This window comes from Grampus griseus (genome assembly GCF_964374135.1).
Source record: "Grampus griseus genome assembly, chromosome: 1".
In the NCBI taxonomy this organism is placed as follows: domain Eukaryota; kingdom Metazoa; phylum Chordata; class Mammalia; order Artiodactyla; family Delphinidae; genus Grampus; species Grampus griseus.
The window spans coordinates 116,124,122-116,142,186 of NC_139017.1; the positions used below are offsets into that span (position 1 = coordinate 116,124,122).

General features: G+C 39.0%; 1 protein-coding gene across 6 annotated transcripts in view; it reads right to left on the minus strand.

Annotated features, from left to right (window-relative positions):
* Positions 1–18,065, minus strand: part of AK5 (adenylate kinase 5) — a gene marked incomplete at both ends in the record, with an annotated part of 237,008 nt that overhangs the window by 204,306 nt on the left and 14,637 nt on the right. For all 6 annotated transcript variants that reach the window (XM_082678330.1, XM_082678334.1, XM_082678329.1 and 3 more), the window contains 2 exons: positions 16,995–17,108; positions 17,205–17,374. In XM_082678330.1, coding sequence (XP_082534456.1) covers positions 16,995–17,108; positions 17,205–17,374 — 284 coding nt within the window. The remainder of the gene's footprint in view (positions 1–16,994; positions 17,109–17,204; positions 17,375–18,065) is intronic.

Consider the following 18,065-nt stretch of genomic DNA (forward strand, 5'->3'; position numbering starts at 1 on the left):
CAAAAGAAGATGCATGCTGATAGAGGGAACTTACCTCAACATAATAAAGGCCGTATATGACAAACCCACACCAATATCATTCTCAATGGTGAAAAACTGAAACCATTTCCACTAAGATCAGGAGCAAGACAAGGTTGCCCACTCTCACCACTATTATTCAACATACTTTTGAAAGCTTTAGCCACAGCAATCAGAGAAGAAAAAGAAATAAAAGGAATACAAATCAGAAAAGAAGTAAAGCTGTCACTGTTTGCAGATGACATGATACTATACATAGAGAATCCTAAAGACACTACCAGAAAACTACTAGTGCTAATCAATGAATTTGGTAAAGTAGCAGGATACAAAATTAATGCACAGAAATCTCTTGCATTCCTATACATTAATGATGAAAAATCTGAAAGAGAAATTAAGGAAACACTCCCATTTACCACTGCAACAAAAAGAATAAAATACCTAGGAATAAACCTACCTAAGGAGACAAAAGACCTGTATGCTGAAAACTATAAAACACTGATGAAAGAAATTAAAGATGATACAAATAGATGGAGAGATATACCATGTTCTTGGATTGGAAGAATCAACATTGTGAAAATGACTCTACTACCCAAAGCAATCTACAGATTCAATGCAATCCTTATCAAACTACCAAGGGCATTTTTCACAGAACTAGAACAAAAAATTTTGCAATTTGTATGGAAACACAAAAGACCCCGAATAGCCAAAGCAATCTTGAGAAAGAAAAACGGAGCTGGAGGAATCAGGCTCCCTGACTTCAGACTATACTACAAAGCGACAGTAATCAAGACAGTATGGTACTGGCACAAAAACAGAAATATAGATCAATGGAACAATATCAAAAGCCCAGAGATAAACCCATGCATATATGGTCACCTTATTTTTAATAAAGGAGGCAAGAATATACAATGGAGAAAAGACAGCCTCTTCAATAAGTGGTGTTGGGAAAACTGGACAGCTACATGTAAAAGAATGAAATTAGAACACTCCCTAACACCATACACAAAAATAAACTCAAAATGGATTAAAGGCCAAAATGTAAGGCTAGACATTATAAAACTCTTAGAGGAAAACATAGGCAGAACAGTCTATGACATAAATCACAGCAAGATCCCTTTTGACCCACCTCCTAGAGAAATGGAAATAAAAAAAATAATAAACAAATGGGACCTAATGAAACTTCAAAGCTTTTGCACAGCAAAGGAAACCATAAACAAGATGAAAGACAACCCTCAGAATGGGAGAAAATATTTGCAAATGACAAAGGACTAATCTACAAAATTTATAAGCAGTTCATGCAGCTCAATATTCAAAAAAAACCAACCCAATCCAAAAATGGACAGAAGACCTAAATAGACATTTCTCCAAAGAAGATACACAGACAGCCAACAAACACATGAAAGAATGCTCAGCATCACTAATCATTAGAGAAATGCAAATCAAAACTACAATGAGGTATCACCTCACACCAGTCAGAATGGCCATCATCAAAAAATCTACAAACAATAAATGCTGGAGAGGGTGTGGAGAAAAGCGAACCCTCTTGCACTGTTGGTGGGAATGTAAATTGATACAGTCACTATGGAGAACAGTATGGAGGCTCCTTAGAAAACTAAAAATAGAACTACCATACGACCCAGCAATCCCACTACTGGGCATATACCCTGAGAAAACCATAATTCAAAAAGAGTCATGTACCACAATGTTCATTGCAGCTCTATTTACAATAGCCAGGACATAGAAGCAACCTAAGTGTCCATCAACAGATGAATGGATAAAGAAGATGTGGCATATATATATACAATGGAACACTACTCAGCCATAAAAAGAAACAAAACTGAGTTATTTGTAGTGAGGTGGATGGACCTAGAGTCTGTCATACAGAGTGAAGTATGTCAGAAAGAGAAAATACTATATGCTAACACATATATATGGAATCTAAAAAAAAAAGAAAAAATATATGGTTATGAAGAACCTAGGGTCAGGTCAGGAATAATGATGCAGATGTAGAGAATGGACTTGAGGACACGGGGCGGGGGAAGGGTAAGCTGGGACGAGGTGAGAGAGTAACATTGACATATATACACTACCAAATGTAAAATAGATGGCTAGTGGGAAGCAGCCACATAGCACAGGGAGATCAACTTGGTACTTTGTGACCACCTAGAGGGGTGGGATAGGGAGGGTGGGAGGGAGACACAAGAAGGAGGAGATATGGGGATATATGTATATGTATAACTGATTCACTTTGTTATAAAGCAGAAACTAACACACCATTGTAAAGCAATTATACTCCAATAAAGAGGTTAAAAAAAAAATAGAGCATGCTGAATACAGTTCTCTTTCACACTTATCTATGTTGATTGCTTAGCATTTACTTAAACACAAAGGTTGTCTCCAAGGAAATTTAGAAAAGACTATTAAGTTATTAGTAGCTGGAGGAGGGGGGATGGTATTTCCCTCTCTTCCTTAGACATTACATTCTCTCTCTGCTTAGCTTATCTTAGAGTAAATCTTCTGATTCATATAGATAATGATGGAAAATACTTTACACTCATATCCTCAGACAATCTTTGAGGCATTAAGTAAGACCCAAATTCCAGTCAGAATTTGAGAACATATTTTTAGAACATCTTGTTTTTAAGATTTTCTCGGACATCATAAGTATGAGAACCACTAAGGAAGATTCCTTCATTCTTCCACTCATTCAATCTGTGTTTATTAACTATTTTAATATGTTCCCACAGTGGTTAACTAGATCCCTCTTTTTTCATTCATTTCTTTTTGTTTTTTACACTGATAAGCGGAGTTCAAGCACTACTTGGAAATGCATTTATAGGTGTTCAGTTCAACATATATTGAGCATCTACTATGAGCCAACTACCATACTGGATGAAGGAGATGCAGAAGGGGCAACACATGGTGCTTGCCCACAAGGATCTCCCAATCCCAATGTGGAAGCAGACATAAGGTATTATTTCAATACAATGGGAATTCCACTATGTTGGAATACAGTTCCAAAATGAAATCCAGGGGCAGGGCACAGCACAGACACAGAAAAGGGCCTGGAGTTGTGAAGCTTGTGGCCCATGTGAATACCAAATGACTAAAAGGGATATCTTCTTTCGCCAGAAACTTTCCAGGGCTCCACTTTTCCTGGGGTAAGTGTGTAGAGAGAGGAAGAAATGAAGAAATTATATCCAAGTCTATGTTTGGTAAGCAAAACTGGATCTATGAGAAATCCTGCTGATATAATTAAATTCCTCTTCTATCACTTATTCATTCACTTAGTGAGATCTTGTTGAATACTACCAAGCACCAGAAGTATAATAGTTGCATTTTGTATTAATAATGTATCTCATAATCTTGCCTCCAGCTCTAAATTGCTCTGATGTAACAGAATGTGATGAACTCAAGGTTTATTTTAGAAGTTGATGGCCTGGTAGCCATGGTTACATCCAGAGTACTGAGCTAAGCTGAGAGACTACCCAATGAAGTGACCAGCACTATATGTGAAATCAGGAGTCTTTCTGACAACCAGGAGTAGTCTCTCTGGGTATCCCCATCCTATCCCCTGCTCCTTAAATGCAACCCCACTTCTAGGAGGTGGGTAAAGGATATGTTTTTTTCCTTTAAAGATCTAATAAATGGGCTTAGTAGATTCAGTGTTTTAGAACATCTGGGATGGGAATTCAAAGTGTTATAATCTCAAGTCTATACACCTCAGATATGGCCCATCTGGAAGCTTTCTATCTGGAATGGGCAGAGTTTCATCATTGCTAATGATCATAGCACTCCGGATTCAGCTTCAACATCTTTCTCAACATAGCAGGCCAGGGAGCCATTACCAGTTGAATATAGTACACCAGATGAAATATTTTTGTCACTGCTGGTTTATACACATTAGTGAGGTGGCTCTATAAGCCATACATAAAAATTAGTTTCAATTCATTCTATAGTCACAATGAGTAACACACACACACACAAGCAATACAATTAACTAGATTTTCAATGCTAAGTAGTGGTGGAGAGAAGACGGTTTTTTAAAAAATTAAAACCAAGGAAGTTTTTCCCAGAATGGTTGATTTCCACTTTCAATATTCTACTCAGCGGTTTCAGCAGGCTGATCTTTAGCTTACTTTCCCATTAGTAAATGAGTAATTTTCCAAGGCTCTAGAAGACAACAGCTATTGTAAAAATGGGTCTTTTCAAACTGTCCTGGTGCCACTGAGCTGAAACCAGACTTTTGAGTCTTTTTTGGCCACAGCAACTGCCTTCATCTTGGCCTTTCTGCTCTAACATGGAGCCAGAGCACTGAAATATAATAACTCTAACAGGATATTTTTTTTCATTTAGTGCTTTGAAATGTATGAGTGATTTGGGAAGAAACAAATCTGAGCTGGAAACACTTTCCAAATATTTCTCTCCCTTCTATCTATCTGTCTATTTATCTACCTATCCCTGTGTATGTATACACATACATGCACATGTATACATACACACAGCTGAAAGAATAATATATATTAGAATACTTGGTAGTTCAAATACAACATACTTGGGTGAGTTTTCAGAAGGCTCATTATTAAATTTTAATAGAAAGCAAAGAACCATGGATATGAAAAGGCCCACCAGAGATTTTAAACTATTATCCTTTTATTATCACTTACTCATTTCCTCACTCATTCAGTAAATATTGAGTGTTCAGTGTGTGCAAAAATAATATTAAAGAATTTCTAAAAATTTCTAGACAAGAAGAATCAATGGTTGATTCTAATAACTTGCTTTAATGCTTAACAACTGGTACTTTTAAAGAGGTTTTCATTATATGTAATTCAAAATTATTCTCTTAAATACAAATACATTTACTCGGCAGAGAAGAATCAGACAATACACTATTGATAAAACTCTTAGACATGCTTGAAAAACAGTTATGCGGAAATGACTATGAAGACAAACAATGATTTTGAAGTAAACATCACAGAACTAATAAAGCTAAATGTGCTTTCTCCTTCAAAACAGATCCTTTGGGGAATTAAAAAGTCATTTTAATATGTTGTCCACTGTTCAAAATGTTTTGGGGGCTGCCTTTTGGATCTAAGTCTAAAGAGGCTCTTTTGTGGGGTACAACCCAGTCCTTTGAGACTAGACTTGACCTTTTCAATTGCTCAGGAAGACAATATAGTTGGGTGGAAAGAGCACTGGGCATAGAAGTGTGGGTTGCTTCTTCTAGCTCAAGAGTTACTCTGGCTTTCACATTAACTAGATTTATGAAATCCAGCCAGTCACTTAACCTCTCTGGGAATCAATTTTCTCATTTATAAAATGAGATTGGTACTACCAAGCTTTTTTAATTCAAAGATTCTTTTTAAAGGTTTTTAAAAATTGCTAAGAGTTTCCATGTAGTAAAAGCTGTACTTTTGCTGTCAGCTGATTGAGAAAGTGCTTATTTTGCCTACTTTTGTTTGCCTCTGGAATGACTCAGAACCCCAGAGGCAGAGACCACCAGTTATGATATGCAGGGTAAAGTAGCCTCTAAAATTTGTACTTCTGTGAATCTGTGTACTCATGGAGGATATTATTTAAAGCATGAATGGGGAGATTTTTCTTTTTGGCCATGATTCACACACATACAAAAGAGAGAACTGAAGAGTACACCAGATTAAATGCAATAATCAAGTGCTACTCACCACATTAGAAAATTAGTCACTACTACTTTTTTGATGCAAACAAACACAAGTGTATTATCCTTTGTCCCATCCACATTTATAGAGTGGTACCAATGACTATGTATTTGAATAGAGATACCCTTCTAAGTCAATATTTTAATAAGGAATCATCATGGGAAGTTAAATAATAAGCCAGAGATGGCTCACCCTATTTTTATAATACATAGAAATTTGCTGCTAATATATAGAACTACAATTGATTTGTACCTTGACCTTGTATTCTGTGACCTTGCTAAATTTATTAGTTTTGGTAGTCATTTTGTAGATTCCTTAGGATTTTCTTTGTAAACAATCATATCATACACACCTACCGACAGTTTTGCTTCTTCCTTTTCTATATTTATGCCTTTAATTTATTTTTCTTGTCTTAGCTATTATTAGAACCTCCAGTACAACGTTTAATAGAAGTGGTAAGAGTAGACATCTCTGCAGTTCCCAATCTTAGGGAGAAAGCACTCAATATTTCATAATTAGGTATGATATTAGCTACTGGTTTTTTTATAGATGCCCCTTATCAGATTAAAAGAGTTCCTCCTAGGCTTCCCTGGTGGTGCAGTGGTTGAGAGTCCGCCTGCCGATGCAGGGGACACGGGTTCGTGCCCCGATCCGGTAAGATCCCACATGCCATGGAGCGGCTAGGCCCGTGAGCCATGGCCGCTGAGCCTGCGCATCCGGAGCCTGTGCTCCGCAACGGGAGAGGCCACAACAGTGAGAGGCCCGCATATCGCAAAAAAAAAAAGAGTTCCTCCTGGGACTTCCCTGGTGGTCCAGTGGCTAAGACTCCATGCTCCCAATGCAGGGGGCCTGGGTTTGATCCCTGGTCAGGGAACTAGATCCCATGTGCCGCAACTAAGAGTTTGCATGGTGAAACTAAAGATCCCGCCTGCTGCAACTAAAGATCCCACATGCCGCAACTAAAGATTCCGCGTGCTGCAACTAAGGCCCGGTGCGGCCACATAAATAAATAAATAAATATTAAATAAATAAGTAAGTTCCTCCCTTCTATTCCCAATTTGCTGAGTTTTTTACATAAACCAATGCTGAATGTTGTCAAATGCTTTTTCTGCCATTTTGGCCAAAAAACATACTCTATAAGATTTCAAGCTTTTAAAATGTATTAAGACTTGTGCTATGGCTGAGTATATAGGTTATCTTCATGAAGGTCCCTTGTGCATTTGAAAACAATGTCTACTGTGCAGTTGTTGGATATTGTATTCCAGTTATGTTTATTGTTCCTGAGATCTTCCAGGTCTTTACTGATGTTTTGTCTCGTTTTTATGTGAAATAACGAGAAAGGATTGTTAAAATTATCAAGTATGAGTGTGGATTTGTCTCTCACCTTATTTCTGTCAACTGTTTGATTCACATATTCTGAAACATTTTTATTAGGTATATACACATTATAATTTTCCTATCTTTCTGATGAATTGACCTTTCTATCACTATGAAGTGTTCTCTTTATTTCTGTTAAGAGTTTTTGTCTTAGAGTCTACTTTACCTAATACCAATGAAGTCATTCCAGCTTTCTTTTTTTTAAATTTTATTTATTTTTATTTTTGGCTGAGTTGGGTCTTCGTTGCTCTGCGTGGTCTTTCTCTAGTTGCGGTGAGCGGGGGCTACTGTTCGTTGCAGTGTGTGGGCTTCTCATTGTCGTGGCTTCTCTTGTTGAGGAGCACAGGCTCTAGGCGTGTGAGCTTCAGTAGTTGTGGCACGTGGGCTCAGTAGTTGTGGCTCGCGGGCTCTAGAGCTCAGGCTCAGTAGTTGTGGCGCACGGGCTTAGGTGCTCCGCAGCATGTGGGATCTTCCCAGGCCAGGGCTCGAACCCGTGTCCCTTGCATTGGCAGGCAAATTCTTAACCACTGCGCCACCAGGGAAGCCCCAGCTTTCTTATATTTAGTATTTTCAGGGTATATCTTTTTCTGTCCTTTATTTTCAACCTGTCTGTGCCTTTATTTTATTTATTTTGTTTATTTTTTTTGCGGTACGCGGGCCTCTCACTGTTGTGGCCTCGCCTGCTGCGGAGCACAGGCTCCGGACGCGCAGGCTCAGTAGCCATGGCTCACGGGCCCAGCCGCTCTGCAGCACGTGGGATCTTCCCGGACCGAGGCACAAACCCGCGTCCCCTGCATCGGCAGGCAGACTGTCAACCAGTGCACCACCAGGGAAGCCCCTGTGCCTTTATTTTTAAAAAGCAACTATTATAAAACTAAAGTATGTTTGTTTCTACCCAAATAATGAAAATCCCAGTTGAATCTTTCTGTAAAGGTAGGAGTCCTTTTGTAATGTAAACAATGACCCTGTTTATTCTTCATAGAAATTCAGCATCTCTGACCTTATTTTCTCATAACACAGGGCACACTTGTGCACATATTTACTCTACACAGAATGTGATGTGCTTAGAGTCAGTGAGGCTAAATTGGTAGGATCTGAGAAGAGTACTGTGGGCTTCCAAAATATGACAGCCAGTTTAATTTGAATTTATATTTTTGGTAATTACTGAGGAGACTCAAATTATAACTGCATCTGCATTTTCTCAAGGAACTGGCCTTTTCTATTAAAGACATTAAGGGAATTGGGCCTGGAAAATAAGGAAATACAGGAGTTTCTGTTTGAATGAATCACTGTGCAAAAAATACAAAATGTTAACATTGGGAAAGCCTTTTATCACTCATCCTTATCAAGCATTCTGGGCAAATAAAACCAATGGGTGCTGGCATAAAAAATGAAGATATAGTTACAGAACGACGACTATATGCAGTAGCTCATTACAGGGCTGTGAGGATGACAAAAAGTAGATGCAAGACTCTCTGCCTTAATGAATTTGTAATTGTGCAGTATCTTTTCCCTTTGCCTCTCTTGCTCCACTCTCCACCGTTCTCTCACCAACTCTGGGCCCTGGCTGGCTGACTTTCTGGAATGAATCAACGGGTTCTGTCGCTCTGTGGTTTTCAGTTGGTTTGGGGCTGTGGTCAACATCAGGAGGAGATCAGAGGAAGGGAGGAGATGAAAGTCTGTTCCCTTGGTTCTGTTCCTCTGGGTTTATCGTAAGCTGGCTACCTCTCTCTATTGAAGGTCAAGGCTTCGGTAAGGAAGCCTTCTTCATATATCTGTCTTTTCTCTGAGTTCAAGGAACTTCTTCCCCTTACTACACTGTGAGCCTGGGGATGGTAACCGATCCCACTTTTACCAGCCTTGTGATATTGAACTATCCTTTGTAGTTTCCTTGTGTCCTATACATACCCTTTCAATAATTTTTCATAAAACTTTTCTGTTTAGCCTGTTTGCATGTTCTATATCTTTCCTGTTGGAATCTGACTGACACAGAAATCTAAAGAACGAATAGTTATCAATTTAAGGTACTATATGATAAGTGCTATACAAATATTACAGACAGTAAAATATTTTGCTCAACGAGCTGACAGTAGAGAGAAATCTCCAAGACTTGGGATCCTAAGGGAAGGTGTCCGGGGGAGGGTGAGATTTGACAAACAGCAAAAAATGACTATCAAGGAGGGACAAATCATGAGACAGCAAGGGCAAAAAGTGTTCAAGAGATGGTAAGACAAGCCAAGTCCATCTCAGATCAGATTGCACGGGGCAGTGATTTCACAGAGACTCAAGAACCCTATGACACTAATATTGAGAACACAGCTTATGTGAAATTCCTCCCATTCTAAGGAATTTCTCTCCCACTCAAGAAAGCAAGTGTGAAGACTAGTGAAGATGACATTATTGGGATAACTGTGGGCTTATGCACTAATTTCAGAACTTCAGTATTATTAGCAACAGCAGGCTTGCTTCATAACTATGGCAACACGCTATGGCTGAGAACCTTTGCTATGTGCTGTTAAACACTAAATCAATTTGCACTTTAGTGTGCTTAAGAATCAGCTTTGCTAAAGATTTTTAACTTGTTAACTTGCAGATTCTTGGGTTCCACTCACGAAAAATTCTAATCCAGTAATTCTGTGAAGGGACTTGAACAATGCACATTTTTTGGCAAGGCACGTACCTGATTCTGAAACAAACCATACAGGGAGAAACATGTTCGTGGATAGTAATTGGCATTAAAGCCTTTCGACCAGAAGAATGAATTAATGACAATGGTCTTTTAGAAAGATTAATCTGGTCACAGGACACAAGACAGACTGGATGTGGAGAGAATAAGGACCAGAAAGGTGGAAAAGTGAAGACAATAGATGGAAGTGAGCACGTAGCACGAAAAGACTAGGAAGAAAGGAAATGAAGGGAAGGGACAGATGTGAGCGAAGTGAAGAATGAGTAGGTATTTATTTACTGAGTGTCATGGTGTGGTGGTTTAAAACATGCTGACAAGTTTTTGGGTTTTTTTTTGACACTCTCCTAATTAAAAAAAACTGGATTCTAAGTTCCTGCTCCTTGAATATGGGAGCATTAGTGACTAATTTCTAACAAACAGAAAGTGATTGATGTGATGCATGACCTTTGAAGCTAGGGTAGGGCTTCCTCTGGCTCTCTTGGGTGACATGCCTTTGGAGCCCTGAGCTACTGTGAAGTCCAGTCACCCTGAGACCTCCATGTGATGGGATAGGAAAAGATGCTTGAGGAACTCCAGCTGTTCCAGACCCCAGCTATTTGAGTCTTCCTCCCAAATCAAGCATCAGACATGTTAGTAAAGAAGCCTAACTCCAACTACCATTTAAATATGATGTCCTGAGAGATCGTGAATGTATGTATAGCTGATTCACTTTGTTATACAGCAGAAACTATCACACCGTTGTAAAGCAATTATATTCCAATAAAGATGTTAAAAAAAAAAAAAAAGCTTCAAGTCATTAATTCCAGGGGGAAAACATCCACATTTTCTTTACTATTTTGCATGAGCATGCTAACGCTTAGAAAAAAATTTGTTAATTAAAATTAAATCACTCCCCTTTAGAAGCAAATCAAATTTGTCTCCCTTAGGAATAGGAAATCAAATTATGAATCTGTCAAGTCAATTCACTACGAAAGCAGGATGACAGCCCTCTGAGCATTTTTCATTTTATCTCCAAGCATTTTTTAAAACTATATTTATCTAGTTGAGAATTTCTCATATATCCAGTCTCACTCACTCAAACTCAGAACTTAACTCTATTCTCAGACGTAGCCATGTTTCTTAAGTCCTCATCAATGGACTGTGAGAAGTGATGTGTGCTGCCTTGGGGTCTGGGACTTAAGCAGTTGAGCACGTACCTTCTCCACTCTTCTCCCTCTTCCAACCACCTGGAAGTAACCATGGCAGTGACCTAGCTTTCACCACGCAGATGTCAACCATGTCCCAGGGAAGTGGTAATCAAAGTGTGCTCTCGAGACCCCTGGGGATTGCTGAGACCCTTTCAGGGAGGAAACAGATCAAAACTATTTTCATACTAACACTGAGAAACTGTGTGCCTTTTCACTCTCATTCTCTCACAGATGTACAGGAGTTTTCCAGGGGCTACATGAAGTGTGACATCATAGCAGCTGGACTGCAAAAGCAGACATAAGAACCCAGCTCTCTCATATTAAGCTAGAACTTAAAGGGATTTGTAAAAATGTAAAGCAATGTTTCTCATATCTTTTTTTTTTTTTTTTTTTTTGTGGTACGCGGGCCTCTCACTGTTGTGGCCTCTCCCGTTGCGGAGCACAGGCTCCGGACGCACAGGCTCAGCGGCCATGGCTCACGGGCGTAGCCGCTCCGCGGCATGTGGGATCCTCCCGGACCGGGGCACGAACCCACGTCTCCTGCATCGGCAGGCGGACTCTCAACCACTGCGCCACCAGGGAAGCCCTCTCATATCATTTTTTTTTTTTTTTTAGTTTTGGAAAACATGATTGCTTTTCATAAAAATGTGTTATCTTTGTTAACCTGTATGGATTTATTGTAATTTTTAATGACCATATTTAAAGATTTCAGTTTTAATTTCTCATATGCTAAATATCAACAGATATAGTCCATGTACATGAAAGCTTTTTGAATTCTTTAATAATTTTTAAAAGTGTTAAAGAGTCTTATGACCTAAAAAAACTGAGAACCATTGCCCTAGGGGCTGGAAGAACGATAACTTGGAAAGAACCTGCATCTGTGAATGAATGTGAGGACTGAAGCTATGAATGAATGAGGGCCCTCATTCACGGAGAGGCTGTCACATACAAGAGAAATAAGTTACTGTGTTACTCCACTGTACCACTGTCTTTTTATTATAGCATCTTGGCTTCACTCTAAAAAATACAGACAATAGTCATATGAGTAGGACACTACTACATCAAAAACTAAATTATATGGTATTGGTTTTCTTGGGCAATAAAGGTACAGATATTTTAGATTGGAAGTTGGTGACCCTTGTTATACCATTGCAAAACGACTGGTATAACTATTGTGATAACTTGGAAGGCAGACCATGTTCTTATGGAGCCCATAGTTAGAGATGAAATGGCTAGAAAGAGCTAGAATGTTAGTATGTGTTGATGTTCTCTGTTGTATTTGGCAACATATAACAAGAAAAAGATAAGCCCAAGAAAGAACTGACCAATTTGCAAGCAGATAAAGAAAAACGAAAGTATCTGGTAATTTAAGACCTTATAAGATTGAAAAAGCCAACTGCTTCTATACGTCTAGACAGCAGAATATATGGCTAGTGCTGTTCAAAGGACTCCCAATAACTACCCAACTCCTTCCAAAAGTAGGGACCCAGCCCCAAGGCAAAACCCAGACTAAGAATGTTGCCTTCCTACCCAAGCCTGTTGTTTTATATGGCCTCAAAGTAACTGCCATCAAGATGAGAAAACAAACAAAGCAGCTTAATATCTATTGATATGTCCAGAAAAGGACTTTGAATGTAGTTACAGGTACATGGAACTACCTGCAAGCAAAAAGAGCAGAAGCCTACCAAATTTTTGAGAAAATGCAAAGCAACTATAAGCCTAGCCAGAAAAAGCTTGTGTATTTTTCACACTTAGAATACCTCCCCTAAGGAAGGCGTAGTCTCCAACACATCACTTTGATGTGACCTGTGACCATGCAGAATAATAGACAATAAGAACTTCTCAGAGGGCCACGGGACTCAGAAGAGAACAGGCAAAGAGTTACTCCTTGAGAGAGAAAATGGAGTTGCCAATGGGCTAAGCCAGGAAATCACTCCACTTTCAGGGCAGAGACCCTTGGCAATCCCTGCCTCACAGCATTTATTTGCTGTGGTTCAGGGACTACCATTTATATTGCCCAAATTCCCTTTTCTGAATAGGAGCCTCTATTTCCCTTCTTCTGGTATTACTCCTCCATTGCTTATTGTTGGCAGGGAGGTTAGATAACTTAATGTTTATAGCTGTCTGTGATGAGGAATCAAATCTGGACCGAATGGAGAGAACTGAATATCAATAAAGATTCTCGACTTTCGAACTAGATGATGGGGTGTTGGTCTGTGTTCTTTAGGGAGAGAGTGAGTACATTCTGTGTGGGAAGAAGGGAGCATGGAGACATTTGGATGGTCAGAGGGGCAAACTTGCGTAGAAGCTGCTAGTCAGTTCTCCCATCCTTCCACAGTAATAGAACTGGACTAAGTTTCCCAGCCTGCCCTGCAATTACAACACATCTAAATTCTCAACAACGTCATGTGAGCAGAAGTGATGGATGCCACTTCCAGATCTGGGACTTCAGACCTTCATGTTCTCTTCCCCTTATGTGCCAGTTGGAATCCATATGTGATGGCAACCCTGCTTCGATCAGACAGATGATGACATGGCCTAGGAGGTGGCAGAACAAGAACTTGGAAAAAACCTAAATGATCTCAAGGAGAAAAGCTGCCCAGCCAATCTGGACTGTTCATGTTGACATTTTTCCCTATGAGAAAAAAAAAATACACTTCTTTGTGCACTTAAGTGTTAGGTCTTTTTGTTACAATGGTCTTACCATCACTAGTGTATATGGCTGATGTCAGAAATCCATCTCTTCTTATGCTCTGGACCTGTGAGGAAGTCTTGGGGAAAAATTTCTGCCTGTGTGTTTATACATGTCCACATGTTCAGTAAAAAAAAAAAAGCTGGTTAAAGAAAAACTTTGAGGAGTGTGGTATAATAAAATATATATATTTAGTGTTTGTCCCTGATTCCTGACACAGAGCTTCTAAAACACTTGGAATTTCCTGAGTGATAGGAATGTCTTTTGTTGTTTGTAATTAGCACCTTCTGACTACACTTGAGTCTAAGCTAATGAGGTGACTCAGGGCAGGGCCACTGGATAGCCTCAGGATGGAGTTGGTTTGCTGGAAAGACCAAGCATGAGACAAGAAGGTGAGAACTTTCAGCCCCATTCCCCCGCCTCCACGGAGGGGAAGGGCATTTGAAGACTGGGTTATAAAAACTCTTCAGCAATGAAGTTTGGGGAGCTTTTGTGTTTGTGAACACACTGACGTGCTGGGAGGGAGGTGCACCCAGAGACGGCATGCAAGGTCCCTGCCATCGTCAACCCCATACCTTGCCCTACACATCTCTTCTATTTGGCTGTTCCTGAGTTGTATTCTTTTTTTTTTTTTTCTGAGTTGTATTCTTTATAATAAACTGGTAAATGTAAATAAAGCATTTTCCTGATTTCTGTGAGTTGGTCTAGTGAATTATCAAATCTGTGGGAGATGCCATGGAAAGCTCCAAATTTACAGCTGTTTGGAGAGAATACAGGTGCCCTTAGGACTTTTGAATGATGTCTGAAGCGGGAGGCAGTCATGTAGGACTGAGCCTTAACCTGCAGCGTCTGTGCTAACTCCAGATATTTAGTGTCAGAGTTGAATTCAATTCTTGGACATCTAGTTGGTGTCAGAGGATTGGAGAATTGGTGTGGAAACTCCCCACACATTTGGTGTCAGAAATGGTACCCAAAAAAATGACATCACAGGAGCTTAAGCCTATATAGGGTGTGGAGTAATAGGGACTGACCCTAACACTTTGCTTTACATAAACCCTGCAGCTTTGCCTCTGCACTCTCCGAACTCCTGCAGCTCATCAAAGGCAGCACCAACTTCAGACACCACTGGACTGCCTGAGGGGGCAAGAACCTCTAGGCTGCTACAGTGGCAACCTAAGAAAATGTTACATTGGACTTTCCTAGCCTCAGAAGTGTGGCTCAGAACAGTAAATGCAAGTGACTGTACATTCTACAGAGAGATACCAGACCATCTCATGGAATCTGCTAGCAGGTGTCCCCAAACTGATACCGTGACCCTTCACCCATTGTGGTGAAGGCCCATCACTCATGACCAGGCTATAGAAGAGAAGGTGGAGACTGATCAGGTGTGCAGAGAGAGCTGCTGGAGAGTCATGCATTTTCTGCCCCTTCCTCACTACTTGCCCCATTGCAACATAAGGAAGAATTTCAGGATTCTGAGACAACACTTCAGGTTTCTGAGCCTGAACCAGGCCCAAGCTGAGGATAGCAGACATGTTAAACTGAATAAGAAACTGAAGTTTTGATTTATATTGGACTGGGCTTTTTTTAATTAAATTTTTTTCCGGCTTTACTGAGATATAATTGTGGACTGGGCTTTTTAATACCTAAAAATGAAACTATCTGTGACCAGGAAAACTCTAGGATCTGCCTGAGTTATTATCCAGGGGAGAAGCAAGAGACATAGCATGTTTGAAAAGCGATAGGCAGAAAGAATCACTCAGCTTTTCTGCTTGTACTCGCCAAGTGCATTTCATTTGAAATGAAGTGTGGACCAGGTTTGGGTGTGAATTCCTGCCTGATTGGCTCTCATGCTTCCACTGTAGCCACGAATCACAAGGAATGGCTGACACAGTACCCATTTTCAACAGCAATATCATTTGGCAACAATAGCAAAAACAAAAAATTGATTTTTCTAGTTTTTCTCTCTTCAAGGCCAGAGCAATTAGAACCAAGCCCGTAAGCTGAGTAAGATAGAGGTTCTGGACTTGCTGTGGGAGGGAGAGATCTGAGGAGGGGAGAAAGATATTGCAGCACAATAAGCATCCCCAAAACAGTTAATGTGAATATTCAAAGACAGCTTTCATGAAGCCATCTTTGGCCTTGAACTGCCTAACTCCACACTTCTTTTATATGAGACATAAACTGACAACTTATTTGACTTAGTTCTCCTTGATATAGTATCGGTCATATATTAAAGGCTTCTCTAAATAAGAAAAAGAAAAACAAGTTTGTAGAAAAATAGGCAAAGGAAAGCAGGCATTCACACAGGGAAGAAATACAAACGGTGAATAAGTATCTGAAAATATACTTAACCTCAGTAATAACTCAAGAAATATAAATATAAAAAGTGAAATACTGTTTCTTACTTAACAGGTTGGCAAAAATTTTAAATATGAATTATATCTGGTTGGAAAGGGTCTGGAGAAATATACTGTTATTCAACATCGATGGGACTATAACTTGGAAAATTCTTTTTGGAGGACAGTTTGGAAATAGCTATGAAAATTAAAACTGCATTTGTATGTGAGCATGCACACATGTCCATGCCTGGGTGTGTAAAAGTGTAGTATATAGAAAAAGGCCTGGAAGGATATATAATAAGCTTAACACTATTTCTATGTCTCAGGAGAGGATGGGCAGTGGAATGGAAGAAGGCCATTAATGGACGTTCACTTTTTACAACAGGACTTGAAATTTGTTATTTTTTGTAATGAACATTTTTCAATGAAAAATTAGACACACTAGCTTTACAAAGATTAAACAGATATACAAAATATTTTAGTTGATTTATTTCTCTTTCAAATAGATTACTGGGTGTTGAGCAGGCATAGTCTACTCAAATTTGAGTAAACTTTGGCACACTGAGCCCTGCCTTGTTATAGACAGGTGGTTTAGTGTTTCATACACCGGTGAAGAGGGCTTCCTTAGCTGTGAGTGTAGGGTGATATTTTACATCCCCAGGCAGTACTGAATAAGGCTTGTTTTAAGTGATTAAAGATTAAAAATACAATCTTAGGGAAAGTATTCTGAAGTAAAGGTTAGAGACATGTGCATTTTTGTTAAAAAATAATGAATTCTATTACTGGTTTTTATCTTTTCTTTTTGGCAGAGACTGTGTTCAGTTTTTAAGCATGTGTGCCAACAAAATGACCTTCTGCCAACCCAAATGAATGTACTTGTTCATTTTCAGATTAGAATTCATTCCAAATAAGAGCAAGTCTTCCAAGAAATATATATATATATATTTTTAATCTCAAATATTTAAGCAAAAAAAAAAAAAGGTCATTTAAAAGATAAGGAGACATTCTTACTTGGTCCTCAAAAGATAGAGCCTGGGCAACATCTCTGGGAAATCCATCGATAACAATGCCCAATTCCTCAGGCATTTGCATCAATTTTTGTTTTATCTCTGTAATTGTTGTTTCCTTTTTTAAGAAAAAAGATGAAAAACCACAGTTAAACTTTCACTCACAAGTGGTATAAAAATCTTTGCAGAACAGAAGCAAATTATACAACAGTACCTGAGGGGCCAATTCTCCAGTGGTAATTATTTTGGCAATAAGACTCCATTTCCTATTGCTGCTGGCACTGTGGATCTTCTTCCTTAATAATTCTCCCACAGAAATGTATTGAAATCCATAACGTTCAGCGATTTTCAAACTCTGAGTACCCTTTCCACTTCCGGGACCACCTATCATTTAAAACAGGCAAGATTGGGACCTTCTGATACAATAAGAAACACCCTTTCATACAACTATTATCTTCATCTTGAGATGCAGAGTCTAGATCAGTACCAGGGCAGAAACCATTCTACTTGTGGCATCTCAGTGCTACCTCTGAATGCAGAGAAGGTGTAGATTTAGCCGAGGAAAGGGTAGAATTGTCGTGATTGATGTATTAGATGAAAGAGACATTTTTTCCCTTACCGATTTTAGTAAACTACTAGTTTTAAAAATTGAATAATGCAGTTGAAAGAAAGCGCTCCTGTTTTTCTGTGTAAACTCTAATACTTTTATCCTCTGTAATCAAAGAAAAATCTATGAGATACAAAAAACAATGACTGCAATGGCAGAAATGTGTTACATCCGAACAAAGAGTTAACGTGCAGTTTCGTGAAACGTAAAAATTAGTTTTAACCAAAGGCACACCAATATTGACATGGCTTATTTAAATCTTTCTTTGAATTGTCTGTTCATCCATCTCCTTGCCTTATATCCTTTAAAATTCAAAAGAAGTTTTATGCAATAAATACGCAGAGTGAATGGAAGAGATCTTTAAGGTAGAACAATTTCGTAGAACTCATGATAGTTTTGATTTTGTGATACATTAGCATGAAATAATCAATATTTTGCAACATAAATCAATACCAATAATCAGTAACT